This window comes from Periplaneta americana, chromosome 11 (genome assembly GCF_040183065.1).
Source record: "Periplaneta americana isolate PAMFEO1 chromosome 11, P.americana_PAMFEO1_priV1, whole genome shotgun sequence".
Lineage (NCBI taxonomy): Eukaryota > Metazoa > Arthropoda > Insecta > Blattodea > Blattidae > Periplaneta > Periplaneta americana.
Window position 1 is genome coordinate 7,407,362 of NC_091127.1, and position 15,469 is coordinate 7,422,830.

The 15,469-nt window shown below is 35.1% G+C and overlaps 1 protein-coding gene across 1 annotated transcript in view; it reads left to right on the forward strand.

Moving 5' to 3' along the window:
• Positions 1-8,748: 8,748 nt before the first annotated feature.
• The window catches only part of LOC138708675 (uncharacterized), a 43,170-nt gene continuing 36,449 nt past the window's right edge, over positions 8,749-15,469 (forward strand). The window contains exons 1-2 of the mRNA XM_069838762.1: positions 8,749-8,906; positions 13,860-14,021. Of these exons, the coding sequence (XP_069694863.1) occupies positions 13,866-14,021 (156 nt within the window). The 5' untranslated portion in view covers positions 8,749-8,906; positions 13,860-13,865. The remainder of the gene's footprint in view (positions 8,907-13,859; positions 14,022-15,469) is intronic.

Consider the following 15,469-nt stretch of genomic DNA (forward strand, 5'->3'; position numbering starts at 1 on the left):
ACTTCGCGTCGGTACCTTTGATGTAGCCGGACTGATTTCAATGACCTTCAAGCCAGCTAGAGCGTCAGATTCTGCTTTCTCCCTAGAGTTGGCGCTGACATCACACCAGCTAGCAGTCGACACAGCGGAAATATAACACATATAATTAATACATCTAGGTACATTATGTACTCAAATAAAAAAAATTGGATCCATAAAATAATAAATCCGTCATTAACTGTAATGTCTACGTAGACTCTAGAGTTCCTTTATAATGAGAGTTGAGACGTTGACCCCAACAACAATTAAAATATGTAATGATTTGATAGCGCTGAAAATGGAAAAACAAAACTCTTACGAGAAGTAAAACCATATACCTATATAATATTACATACAAATATTAAACGAATTCGATACTTAATTTTATAATGTATTATATTATTTTATAATATAATTTATGATATCTGAAATATAAAATATTATTATTACAACTAGTTTGTCACTGAGAAATAAGGAAAAGCTGTTAACTTGAATTTATTTGAAGCAAAGCGTTACTGGATTATGCAATGAGGTAGGCGATGTTTGGATCCAGTGTCTCAACTCTATTATCTTAGCGTATGCTCCTCTAGCGCTTGAAATTGGAACTAGCCGCTGGCGCACAGAGAAACAAAACACAGGTAAATTCGCTCAGTGTCCATTCTTTATAATCCCTATTCGCTGGCTTACCTTAATAAAAACAAAGTAGGCTACCGAAATCGACTCGATGTATGTGACGATCTCCGACTAAGCTTACCAGTATACATCCAAGTATAGCACAACTGTGCAAGAATCGATAGGCTCATCCATCTCATTAATGTATCAACATGTATTTTTTTTTAGTTAATAAGTAAATAAAGATTATCCAAACTCTGATAGTCTTGAATTATTAAAGAAACAAAAATGAATTTTCTTCTATTAACATTAGCTTAATAGGGATATCCTGAACTACCACCAACAGATAGCGCGCGTGTACTTTGAGGGATGCGCTTTGCGTGAGCATTTGTTTTTCGGTATATAAACATTGAGGATTTACGTAATGTATTAGTACATTAAATACTCTTAAAAACAACTCAAAATGGCAAATTTTTGTGTGTTCCTACATGTAAAAACCAGGGAAAGCCTTTTGTCTTCATTCAGGTCTCGAAGTATTCTGAATATATGCTTTGAACCTTAAAAATTTAACTAATTAAATGGCGCCTCGAAAGTGTTAGCAATTAAAAATAACTACTTCAAGTAAGAAATTGCTGACTACAGCTTCATGTTGGAAGAGGGAAAAGTAAATTAATGAAAACATATGCAACCTCGACAGCAAGCTATGTCTCCGAAGTTTACGCCTGCAATAAACTCTCGATTAACTGAGATGTTTATTATCCAGGACAATCCATAGTGAAATCCATTTCGTGAATAATGTTTTAATGTGCTGTAGATTAATTATTAAAACCATGTTTTTACTTCAAATCTTCAAAATCATCCTACATAGTATTCAAAACTGCATGCCCTTAACGTATAAAACACAGGAATAACTTAATCGTGGTACTAGCTACTGCGATCATCATCTTATCAAACATTGCATTTAATCTTTCTGCAACTAGAGGGGAAAAAATACGAGGAATTCAATCTCGATAGTCCCTTCCCTATAAAAAAAAAAGCACATTGGTGGCTACATATCCTGTTTTTAGCGTAGGCCTACGGTACGTACAATACTAATGATTAAAGAGGTAATATTTACTTTCGACAAAGTTCCCATTTTATTTATTTATTTTTTTATTTATGCACCTCGTTCTCAAAGTTTTCGTTTAGGTTCGTGCATTATTCAATTTACTCGAATCTACATTCTGCATACTGCAGATTTCCCCATTCATCTCTTGAGAGGAATCGCTCAGCATTATACAAGTTTACGTTATTATTTATTGTAAATTAAATTAAATTATGAGGTAAGAAAATACTGAATTATATTAAATCATACTAGGTTATACAAAATAATCTATACTAATAATAAATCTGTAGCCGAAATTTTTCTGGTAATTTTCAATTTTCCAAAAATAATTGGTCCTAACATATATAATTAACCACCCTGAAACCGAAAATCGCTTTTTTGAAATTTTTGTTTGTATGTCTGTCTGTCTGTCTGTCTGTATGTTTGTTACCTTTTCACGCGATAATGGCTAAACGGATTTCGATGAAAATTGGAATATAAATTAAGTTCGTTGTAACTTAGATTTTAGGCTATATGGCATTCAAAATACTTTATTTAAAAGGGGGTTATAAGGGGGCCTGAATTAAATAAATCGAAATATCTCGCTTATTATTGATTTTTGTGAAAAATGTTACATAACAAAAGTTTCTTCAAAAATAATTTTCGATAAGTTTTGTTCCTTGAAAAATTTTGATAGGACTGATATTTAATGAGATAAATGAGTTTTAAAATTAAAATAACTGCCATCTAAGGCCGTATAATGAAATAAAAAACAAATGACTTCGTCTATAAGGGGCCTTGGACAGCAACAATCGAAAGCTATGAAAGATAGCCTACAGAGAATGTTTCTGTGTTTGTATGAAGTAATATCGGAAGCTAAATTAACCGATTTGTATAATTAATTATTATTTCACCATTGGAAAGTGTAGTTTCTCTAGATGGACATAACGCTATAATGTTATTACAGTAACTTCTGATATAATATAATATAATGTAATATAATATAATATATGTAATGTAATATTATGTAATATAATTTAAATTATTTGAAGGGTTCAGAACCATAGTGGGCCAAACGCCATTTACTGAATACGTAGAAAACAAGGATTAAAATTAAGTTATTACCAGGGAACGGATTTATATGGACTAAAAATATATGAAATATGTAAATATATATGTAGTTATTTTTACCAAAATATGGAATTAAATATGGATTTTTACCAAAATATGGAATTAAATATGGACTTAAAATTATAAAAAAATGACTATGTACGTTAAATATTGGTACATTTTAATCAAACTAAACAAAAAATATAATGGACGTACCTTATCTTCCAATGTAGTTTCAACAAAACACAATTTTTATTGTCTGTTATCATAACAATAGGTTACAAACATTTCTTTCAAGTGCTGAAAAGTGAATCGTCTTCTATTGTCTCTGAGGATAGATTTATACTGACTAAAAGAGCGTTCGACGTCACAAGAAGTAACTGGTACATAATTCAATTTCACAATGTCTGCTGGGGATAAGTCCAAGTTAATCTTCACTGTTGATTCACCACTCATCACAGCAACAACCTTTTGTAGTTCTTCATATCCAGGGTTTTTTGAAAGTACAGTGTCCACCTTAGCTCTTACTGCATCTGCAACTTTACCTCTACCACGATTCAGTTGTTCCACAGTACTATTTATAATTTCAAAACTTTCAGATAGTGAAAGGTGCCTATTTTGGAGACTTTTGAGCGTTTTTATGATGCATGAAAATGTATGCTGAATGTGAGCTAAGTCATTCTTCACACTTATGTCACAGGTAACTGTTTTCGCAGTATCAATTGAGACTGCATCTTCAGAGTCCAATGCAAGGAGAACATTGTTAATAGAGTCTATATGTTCGGCATAATATTCAACTGCTTCTAGCCATGTACCCCATCTAGTTAAAATTGGCTTTGGTGGCAATGGAATTTCAGGGTACATTTCTTTCAACACGTTAACTCTACTGGGAGCTTTGAGAAATACTTTTTTCACTGATGAAATCAACAAATCTACTTTAGGGAAATTGTCTCTGACCACTTCTGCCACACGATGAAATGCATGCGCCACACAAGTAAAATGAGTCAATTTAGGATATACAACAGATAATGCTTGTCCAGCTTTGACCATATAAGGGGCAGCATCGCTAATAAAGAATAACACATTATCGTACATAATACCCTTTGGCCACAGGATACCCATAGCTTCGTTGAACAGTTTAACTATAGTTTTGTTATTGCACTTTTCTAGAACATCACAATGTAAAAGAATTCGTTCAGAATATTGTTCACTTAACAAACCGATAACTACATTACCAACAAGTCTACCTTCTTTGTCGGGAGTCTCATCAATGGAAACCCAAATTGAACTATCTTTAATTTCATCTCTTATCTTCTGTATTGTCTCATCGTAGATGGAAGGAGCATACATCTCCCTAAGTGTTGACTCATCCGGGATTGTATGTTGAGTATATTTTTCAAGGAATTCCCTGAAGACCTTATTCTTTAGTTTGTAGAGAGGAATATCAGCAGAGATGAGAGAACGGCACAGGTCGATGTTAAACTCAGATCTTACATTCGATGTTGTTGGTTGTGTTAAAAACAATTGTCTCTGCTTGGAATTTAGTTGTTTGTTGGCCTGATGTTTACTAGTTGTAATGTGTTGTTGCACCAGGAACTTTTGTGTAGATGATACTGCACACTGACACAAATTACAAAATAATATTTTATTGTCAGTTGATAAACCATCTTCTTTAAATTCTGAAATGTAACTTGTTAGTTTTGATTTTAAATTGACTGAATGACGTACTTTTGGCATATTTACCGTCTTTATAGTATGATTTACAAAACTGAACCTATGTGTACTCTGACTGGCATTTAACTGTTGAGCTGCACAACTGAAGTCTGTTAAAAATTTTAAATTAAATTAATACAGTTTTGTAACTTACTTTCCCATTGTTGATAGGACTGCTAATTTTCAAATAACTCTGATGTTAAAGGGATTACTGAACATGTGTTTAAATCTCTATTGTTGAAATGTATTTTTAAAAGTTAATGGAATTTTGTTTTGTTTTATTGTTAAACCTAATATAATATGGACTGTTTTATATGAAATATGGAAAATATATGGAAATTAACGAAAATATGTACTAAACTCTAAAATATGGAAAAATATGGAAAATAAAAGTAGGATTTTTCAACCCTACACATTGTGAAACATAAAGATAATGCAAAATATAAATTATATTAGCTTTATAAGTAAATATGTATTTACATATAAATCCTTTCCCTGGTTATTACCATAATTCAATGGAAACCTATGACAAGTAAAATAAGGTATACACATTAAATCTAAATGATGTCAATGTTCATTAAACTATGGCTGCATGTAATAAAAATTAGAAACATGTTAAAGGAATTGTCATTGCACCAATGAGTGGTCTCTGGACCAAAATGATCGCATTTTAATTATTTGGATGCAATTTAAATTAAGTAACATATTAAACGATTTATCCTTCTATGAAACACGAATGTTCCCTGGATCAAATGTCCTATTTTAATTATGTAATTACTTTATATTTATTTCTAACGGGTGCAGCGGAGCGCACGGGTACGGCTAGTTATAAATATAATTTTCACACGCACAGAAAACCAACAAGCGGGAGAACGTAATCAACTGTAGCATATGACGTAATATAGCCCTACAATATGTTGCGCCGGATGGAACGCTCCTGCCATCTAACGGTAAAACTTCGCATAAGATATCCCTATTAGTTAATACTAATATAAAATTAATTTAATTTAATTAAATTAATTTTAAAATATAAGTATATTGATATTAAAATATACTACAAAAATGATAAATTTGCTATCGAAGGGAACAAGAGTAAGGTGGTCCGCGGAACTGTTCTGACTTTAAAAAGTGGTCCCCACTTCAGAAAAGTTTGAGAAAAGCTGGTGTGAAGGAAGTCTTGTAAAGTAGCTCCATTGCTGAAGTTTATTCGCAACTCAGATCTTTGCGCAGGACAACAACGAGAGCTGAACGGCACTGACCTCCACACAGCGGCCTTCCAGACGTGCGAAATTCCTCAGTCAGCACCTCGCAACACCTCGCCCCTGAAAAAATACTGTACATACGTACGATCTTCTGCACATCTGTTTGCCTCAGGGTTGCCAGACGTCCTGTATTTCCCAGGAGTTGTTGAGTTATATTTGTCCCGGAAAATCAAAACGATTGGAAAAATACAATTTTTTGCGCATTTCTATAAAATTATTTTTAAAATTCCTTATTCATTCATTTAATCATTGTCCAGCCTATGTTCAACGTCGTCACCAATGCCATCTGGCGCCTCCTATCGGATTGATTGAAATAAAAACGGTAATACCATAGTACAGTATCTTTACTATTTACTGTCTTTGGAAGTTGATTTATCATTGTTAGGATTTAAACACTATATCATGCATTTTTTCTGTATAGGTCAGGCTATAATACGGGATTATTTTTCCAGACATCAATAATTCAAAGGAAATTTCATAATCTAGCAAAGATGTAACAAAATTGAAAGTTTATGCCCTATTTAATTAGTTGAAATACATACAACGAATAAAATTAGTTGTATTACAGATTGATTTAATTGATAAAATACATTTTAATATTAGATTATACTAATGTACTAATTACCAACATAACGTGTGAAAGGTCCAGGAGGAAAATATACTCTTTCATAAATTATATTTTTGGACCATTTAGAAAACACATCCCAACATAAAGATGAGATGTGGTAAATAAGTGAACTACTACTACTACTACTACTACTACTACTACTACTACTACTACTACTACTGCTACTACTACCACTGCTACCACCACCACTACCACCACTACCACCACCACCACCACCACCGTCACCGCCACCGCCACCGCCACTACTGCTGCTACTACTACTGCTGCTACTACTACTGCTACTACTACTACTGCTACTACTGCTACTGCTAATACTGTTACTGCTACTGCTACTACAGTACATGATATTGTGACTTTACCCTCTTTGGTGATATCTGCTATTAGTTGGCAACGCTGAAGAGACGGTCAAACTAGCCTTTTAGGGCTGCTCTTACGTGATTCTCACTATACATTCTATATGTGCGATGATAGTCCGATTCCGACAAGTGTCCTGGGAGGCATTCATGAATCCGACTCTGACAAATGGGTCATTCTGCCTCAGTCCGCATACGAGTACCCTGATAAGTCCCAGGGTCCGGAGCCCCAAGCCCTGCCTGTATCAGCATCGGAAACCCGAACTACACTCCAGCCTATTTTTACTATTGCAGATGGTAGATAAAATTAGGGGGGAAGTGGAAAGTGTGTATTGGTGGAATGGTAGAGGGAAACGGGAGTATCCCGAGAAAAATCTCTGCAACGTCTGCTTTGTCCACCACAAATTCCATCATGACCTGGCCGGGGATCGAACCCGGGCTGCCTGGAAGCGAGACCAGCGAGCTAGCACTAGAATCACAGACACGGTAACTATAGTCACTACAAGGTTGCACACACACATCATCATCATCATCATCACCATCATCATCATCATCATCATCATCATCATCATCATAATTAAAGAGAAAATGATCCGCGACGCTAATTGAAACGATAAGTTAAAATACTCCCCAAGTCACCCTTTTTTTTCGAAATGTGTTCTTTTTTTTATTTAGACCTAAATGTATTGGTTCAGACATTTCAACCAGTTATGGTAAGAAATGTCAAAGTCCACGCTCCTAACAGATATTTCGACAGCCTTGAAATATTCAGTGATTTCATTATCATCCAAAGTCCAGGACTTGGTAGGTACAAGAAATTGGAACAAATGTTCCCAGTTCGGGGACATTCTTTCCCACCTTGTGACCAGCATTTTGCGGTCATTGAAAAAATGAAAAGAAATGTTCAGCCCAAGGAAATGTATCAAAGACAGATTCAGTTAGTCGAAAAGAAATTTATACTGTAAATGGTAATGAAATAATTGATTTTCAGAATGAATTTAAAATATTTTAAGGGCAGTGTCACCAAAAACAAGGAAAAGTTTAGTGCAACAAAATACAGGCGATTCTGGTTCAGTAGGGACCATGTTGATGAAGTTTGTGTTGATACCACAATGAGTGGTAGTAATTCCTTCAAAGAAAGCTTACAAAAGTCAGATTCCTCTAAATGAAAAGAAATTGAATGATATGAAATCTTTGATGAAATTCTTATATAATGATGGTCACTTGTTGGTAACTAGTGATAATGTTAGTGAGGATGGAGATGATGGCCATGAATAGGCCAGTTTAAGGCTGTGTAATTTTCTACCTTTAATACAGTAATTAACCTCGGTTCAATGCGTTTCCTTTATAAAAAAAAAAGTGAGTGATTTCAAATTAATCCCAAGTTTACAACCTTCAAATGTCGTTTAATAAAGTCTTAATGCACAAACTGATACAAAAACTTATTGAGCAATTGATATATCATTCTAGAATATGATACTTGGAAAATTAAATTTGTTTTAAAGATACAGATTTATACAGTTTTTTTTTCATCTCCTGAAAATTTTACTTTTCTGGACTTTGGGAGAATTTTTGATCTCATCGTTTCAATTTATTCGCCGATTTGTAAGATCGTCTTGGGTACAAGCGAAGTTGAGCAGCAATCTGCTCTGTTATAAGCCGCTGTATCAACTGTGCGGTTAATTAGCGTGATGGAATTGGTGATAGTGAGATGAGGCAAAGGATTTTCCATTGGATTACTGATATTGGAAAACACCTTGAAAAAAAAATTATATAATCAGAGCCCAAGCGGGATTCAAACCCACGTCCGAACCATCTTTGGAGCACGAGTTCCGCTCCCTACCCCTAAACCACGCACGCACCAGTGAGATGTAATGTCTGAACAATATGCACTGTGAGTTTGGCTCTTCAAGGAAACTTGACAAAAAGCAATAGCAGGCTTGCAAGTTCAGCATGCCTTCTATGGCCAGCCGTTCGCATATTAATTGCGGGATTCACCGACCATTATAGCTGTGTTTCCTTGAAGTGACAGACCAGACATTGGCGAGGTATAAAAACTGGAACCTGACGCCACAGCTTCCAGAGTTCACAGTCAGGGTCCTAGAGTCAACATCCTCTAGCAGAATGTGAGTATAGAGTGCTTGTCTTGGCGATACATGCAATCTTAGTTCGTTCCTATTGTGGCGACTATTTTGTTTTCGTATATATTAAAAATCAGACATCAAGACATACAACTATTTATATAATAATAATAATAATAATAATAATAATAATAATAATAATAATAATAATAATAATAATAATAATAATAATCCTACGCGCGACAGGCCATAGAGGGCGAGGGTCTAGCAGCCGATTGGTCATCTCACGTCCACATGTCTTAGCAGAGGTGAACGATCATCCCACAAGTGAACCTGTGGGAATCGTTATAGCTGGCAAACGGAACCGGATTTCGCTACGCAGTTTAGTTTCCCAAATTTATCAATCACGATGCTGGCTGGGCACCGGTCCTATACACTGGCCGAAATTTCATGGGATAATTTCTTTCCCCATGAAGATTCGAACCGGCGTTCATTCCTAAACGCTGATCCAAGGCATCAAGACCACACACCTACGCCACGGGACCAACTGTATGTAGTTACATAAAATAATAATGGAACTCGATAAGTGTACACGACAAGCTAGATGTCATGAATTGTAAGAGAGCATTTATTTAGACTTATTTGACACACGAATGGCCGGTTTTTCCACGTATTGTTAGAAAATTTAACGACTGTTAAACTCTAAACAGTTCGTTAATTAATAAAATTGTATGTTTTCAACACCAGTTTGGTTTAACAGATTGTTAACAGTTTGTTAATTTTAAATGTAGGATTTCGGGCAGTTAACACGTTAGTTAAATATGGCCGATGTCTCCACAGCTGTTCGAACAGAAGTTTCGAAATTAATATTTTGTGTCTCTCTGCAGGGAATGTTTAGCATATGACTGGTAATATAACATTAAAAAATACTTTGGACTGTTTAAATACATCTGTGATATTTTATTACTTACGTATATTTCATATCCATAATAGCAATGAGGAAATATAACCTTACTTTGTAATTATTATTCAGTAAGTCATCTACAACTTTCATTTGTCAACTAATTGCTTATGGTGCGTGGCCTACTATAACAGGTTGTCATTTTATGCAAGTTTCATGACTCACTCTATAATATAGAATTTATAGATTAATTTTAGCCAATCAAAATTTGTCTTACATGTGTAGAATCATTACCAACTGCTGTTGAGTAGTTAAAATAGTGCTAACAGACGTTATAATTAAGTGTTGCTTATCTTAAACAAAATTGAACAAATGGAAAATACATTAACAAAGCGTTAAAAATAAACAGACTGTTAATTTAATATTCGTTAAGCAAAATTAAACATTACTTGGACAAACTGGCCATAAGGAGAATAAACTTATTAAAAAACAGTGTTTCATAAAGAAATCCTAGAAAATATTTCGTTAGAAGAAATGAAATCTGTTTCATTTCATTTATTTTATTTCACAGATCTTATATTAGAAGTGAAGCTATAACATGTGGAACAAGTCAAAATTTTACAAGATTACAATTATAGTTTTTACAATTTTTTTACAAGTTTTTGGCGAGATGAAGTAAGCCCGAGATAATTAAATAATGATAGTTACGGATCACAGAACGCGCGTCAATAAATTGTGTTCACTATCACAGTCACTGATTAATTTACAAGTTGATGACATGATCTAAAATTGACAAAATGGCCTAAGTGTACAGTGTCAACTCTTGTTATGTTATTATTCTCTGTAATATGTTAGTATTCTGTTCTTTCACTTTTTGTTAAATTTCACTGCTTGTGTACTTTGTGACATGGTACAGTGTAAGAGAAGGCTCAATGGTCTTAACTCTGCCAATATAAACAAAAAATAAACAAATAAATATATATATAATTATTACTATTCAATATTCGCAAACCACAGCAGTGACACTCCTACCTAGTAAACCTAAGGCAAGTCGTGATTAGCATACCCACCGCCTTGCCTGAGGGCCGATTTCACCAACATGTTACTAATCCACAATTAACTAATTGTAACTTAACTTAAATACGGAAGTTAAATCGTATTTAATTCGTTTGCATTTCACCAACCTAATGCGCATTCAAAATAAAGTCAATTAATTTAATTCCCAATTAAGTCATCATGGCCTTCAGAATCATAGTAAAATCGTAATTCCGAAGGCCATGCGCCTTGTTAATGTATCTAAGCAGTAATCTATTTTGCTATATTATTACGACAAGAAAATTTCGTCATGAACGGAGCTAACCTCAAAACATATTAAAACCATCGAAAACGAAAAGACGGATGGGCAGACCACAGTATAAGAAGAAGGAATAATTAATCTTACTTTCTACAATACATACAATTTCATTAGAAACTTTCCTCATTACATGATTGCTACGAGGAGAAAGTATACTGTAACACAGTGGTTCCCAACCTGTGGTCCGCGGACCCTGGGTAATTTTTAGTAGGTTATTTTACGACGCTTCATCAACATCTTAGGTTATTTAGCGTCTGAATGAAATGAAGGTGATAATGCCGGTGAAATGAGTCCAGGGTCCAGCACCGAAAGTTACCCGGCATTTGCTCATGTTGGGTTGAGGGAAAACCCCGGAAAAACCTCAACCAAGTAACTTGTCCCTACCGGGAATCGAACCCGGGCCACCTGGTTTCGCGGCCAGACACGCTAACCGTTACTCCACAAGTGTGGACTCCTGCGTAATTCGAAAGGAGTCCGCAGGAACAAGATATATTTCTCAAATAGCATTTCAATTAAATTTAACTTCATCACGTTCTCTGATTTTTCTCAGCTTGAAGAAATATTTGTTTGCTTGTGTCAGATTTGTGAGATACAGAGTTTACCAGAAATGAGGGACTTCTCAAGTCTAGCCTACCGATCTGTTACATCAGATTTTTAAATTCTTTGAATTCAATTTTCAAGATCCAGCTTTAGGTTTCACCGTTCAGGATAAGATTGATGCAAAGATGAAGAAATTACACTTGAGGTCTAGCTGTGTTATTAATGCAGGAATTCGATTAATTACTAATTTTCGTCAGAGGGCGAAAAGTAGGTAAAGGCGGATATGAAACGGAAAAAATTATTCGTAAGTTCGTAAGGCAAGTTACAATCAATGATACATAGGATAGCAAAGAGGATCTGGCAAGACACGCGGTACACTGGATAGCACAGACAAGTGTGTAAGGCATAAGAATCAGCAATAGGCAGTGGCGGTGCGTCAATAAGAGCACAAGAGCACGTGAACACCTTGTTTCCATTGAAGCACGACTAGTTTTATTATTTAATACCGTATTGACGTAGGGGGGATGTATAATATCAGAATCGAGCATTTTAAACTTCCCGCATCCTGCATGAACTTATGTAAACTTGCCAACGTGCGTTCACCTTTAAGTCGTGCTCTTTGCAAGGAGGTTACAGGAATTTCACGCATGCGCGGGACAAAATTGTTTTTAGCTGGCTGCTTACGACTCGTCAAGAGCACAAAGCGTTAAGTGAACATTGAATCTACCCTACAGATGTCAGGTGCAGCGATGCCTGTCTTTCACTTGCTATATTTCGAGGCAAGGAATTTAATAGTCTGTATTTTAGCCTGTAGGTTTCAGCATTTCTCACTGTTTACTTTGTGTGGATGTGTGTATAGTGCTGCTACGAGAGTTTAGTTCGTGAATTACTATAGTTTAATGTTAGTATAACAGCATAGTGTAGCTTTCAAACACGTGCTGCCTGACTGTAATAGTGGTATGAATTTAAGTATCTGTATGGTGGTGTATAATATTTAAGAATAATATTTACTGGCATATATTTAAAGCAATTAATCTATGGGAATGGGATTACAGTAGTGGTATAGGCTATATTGTATCAGTGTGTTGTGAACCAATAGTAATATGCGTTACGAGAGCGGTATGTTGAACTTTTTATGTTCGAGGAAAAGTTTGAAAAAGCGAAACGTAGTTGAGCTTTTTTAATTTCCGAGAATTGAAAGAAAACATACCGCTCGTGTATCGTACATTATTTTGTGCGAAGATCGTTTATTAAATACCTGAAAGAGGAATTTCTAATTAGTTACAATGAAATCTCCATCTTGGTTTCTGTTAATGACGGCAAATTTGCAAAACAAAAATATCTATCTTCAACATTGTTGCTTTAAAATGTTTTCTGTGTTTACTATACTCCAGCAGGCCGTGATATACGTCTGTCTTTCTTTCCCCCAGTCTATGATGAGTCAGGAATCTTGTTGATTTTTTCACGGCTTCCTTAATGTTACTTGCATCAAGAATGCAGTAACTTTAGTGGAGTTGTAGAGTTTACTTAATTTTTGCAAATATTTAAAAACAATAATTAACAGTGCAATTTAGGTGAAATTGCAGTGGTAAGTTTCCAATTTATAATTATTACTATATTGAACGTCTCTAAAAATAATATGTTAAAAGCCTAAAGCAGTAAAATCAATATGTCACTTAAGCGGTAAGAAGAGGGAAATTGTTATGTGTGTTAGGTTGGGAATACTGAATGTGGAATTTTAGACTTTCCGCGGATTGGTTTTGTGCGGAAACCAAGCAAATACGCACGATCTCGCACAAAATATACTACACAACACACGCTTTTTTAAATAACGGTATTGTGGAAGACTATGTATTAGTTTTTAACAAACATAAACAATAAACCTGTTCAAGCAATTTTGAACATAAAGAACTGGGTGAACTGACTTACTAGGAAAAACTGGAAATAAAAAGATTGGGTTCCATTATTATTATTATTATTATTATATATTTTGAACTTATAGATGATTATTTCGATAGTGAAAAAATTGAATCATGACATTTCATATTAAACGTATGATTTTAAATTGTCTTCGGTTTTGGAACACAAAATTGTGAACACGCGTAATATTTTATCACGAGCCGCCACTGGCAATAAGCTCAGTCGTTTGGAAATACGTAACTTATTAGACCTACGATATTTCATTGATGTGTTACATTTTCAGATCGGTATGCAGAACTTCAAACGGGTTGTGTTGGAAGTGATTCTCCTCTGCGCATGTAGTACTTCTTTTGTCTACAGCCAGTCTTGTCCTGCACAGAAACAGTCATCCCTCAAGTTCACAATAAACAGCCGCAGAAATCAGACCGGGCATTGGATATCACAGGTGAGAAATGACTCTACGCGATAATCGTCATACAGGACTTTGGATATCACAGGCAAGTTATGAAACAAAATATATCAGGATACAAAGGGGACGCTCACAATTTATAACAATCATTATAATAATATTTAAAATTCCTTTGTTTTTACTGTTGTTCCAAGTACTTTTTTTCAAACGCGAATATTTGAGGTAGTTTATTTGTAATTCTTTGTTTAAAATTTTAAAGAAAAATTGATTTCTAGTATTACTGTTCATTTTTATCAAATTTGTCAAAATACCTGTACAAGGTGCAATCAATATATTTTCGAACTGAACGTGTCTCTATTGTACCGTTAAACATATATGCGTCAGTCCACACCTGTGGAGTAACGGTCAGCGCGTCTGTCTGCGAAACCAGGTGGCCCGGGTTCGAATCCCGGTCGGAGCAAGTTACCTGATTGAGGTTTTTTCCGGGGTTTTCCCTCAACCCAATACGAGCAAATGCTGGGTAACTTTCGGTGCTGGACCCCGGACTCATTTCACCGGCATTATCACCTTCATATCATTCAGACGCTAAATAACCTAGATGTTGATACAGCATCGTAAAATAACCCAATAAAATAAATACATGCGTCACCGGCGTAGCTCAGGTGGTAGCGCGTTTGCCTGTCTATCCGGAGTTGCGGTCGTGCGTGGGATCGATTCCCGCTTGGGCTGATTACCTGGTTGAGTTTTTTTTCCGAGATTTTCCCCAGTCATAAGGCAAATGTCAGGTGATCTATGGCGAATCCTCGACCTCATCTCGCTGTTATCAATTCCATCGACGTTAATAATCCAGCAGTTGATACATACAGTGTCGTTAAATAACCAAGTAAAAAAACATACATGCACGTGTCTCTGAAGATCATTACTATTAAGCTTGTTGAATCAGTCTATCAAACAGTGACTGGTTGTTTTTAAGAACTGAGCTTGTACACATGATCTTGTGCAAACAAGTCAATGACCTATTACGATTTTCCTAGCATTTTTCCATAATTATACGCCTTAATGCTAGTCTTCTTCTCTGCCTTGCTCGTTATGCATTTAGTATAGATTCCAGGCGTTTCTCTGTTTTTTTTTTTTTTTTTTTTTTTTTTTTTTTTTTCTATGTCCTGCTGGATTTGTAAGTTAGCATGAACGATCTTCAGGTAGCGGACTCCTTCTATTCCCGCAGTTGTGTTCATCATGGACATAAGAATCGATCAGTGGCGTACAATGTGTAAGCTATATATATATATATTAAACAGAAAATTAAATGTATTTATGTAATACATACAGGGTGGATCATAAGGAAAGGTACATAGAGTGCGGGTTATTATATGGGTGATTCTGAACAAAACCGTTTATATGAACATATGCCTTGTTATTGACAGTATCTGACATACAGCTGTTTGAACATCACGGGCGACAGTCTCATGTCTTTCATCAGAACT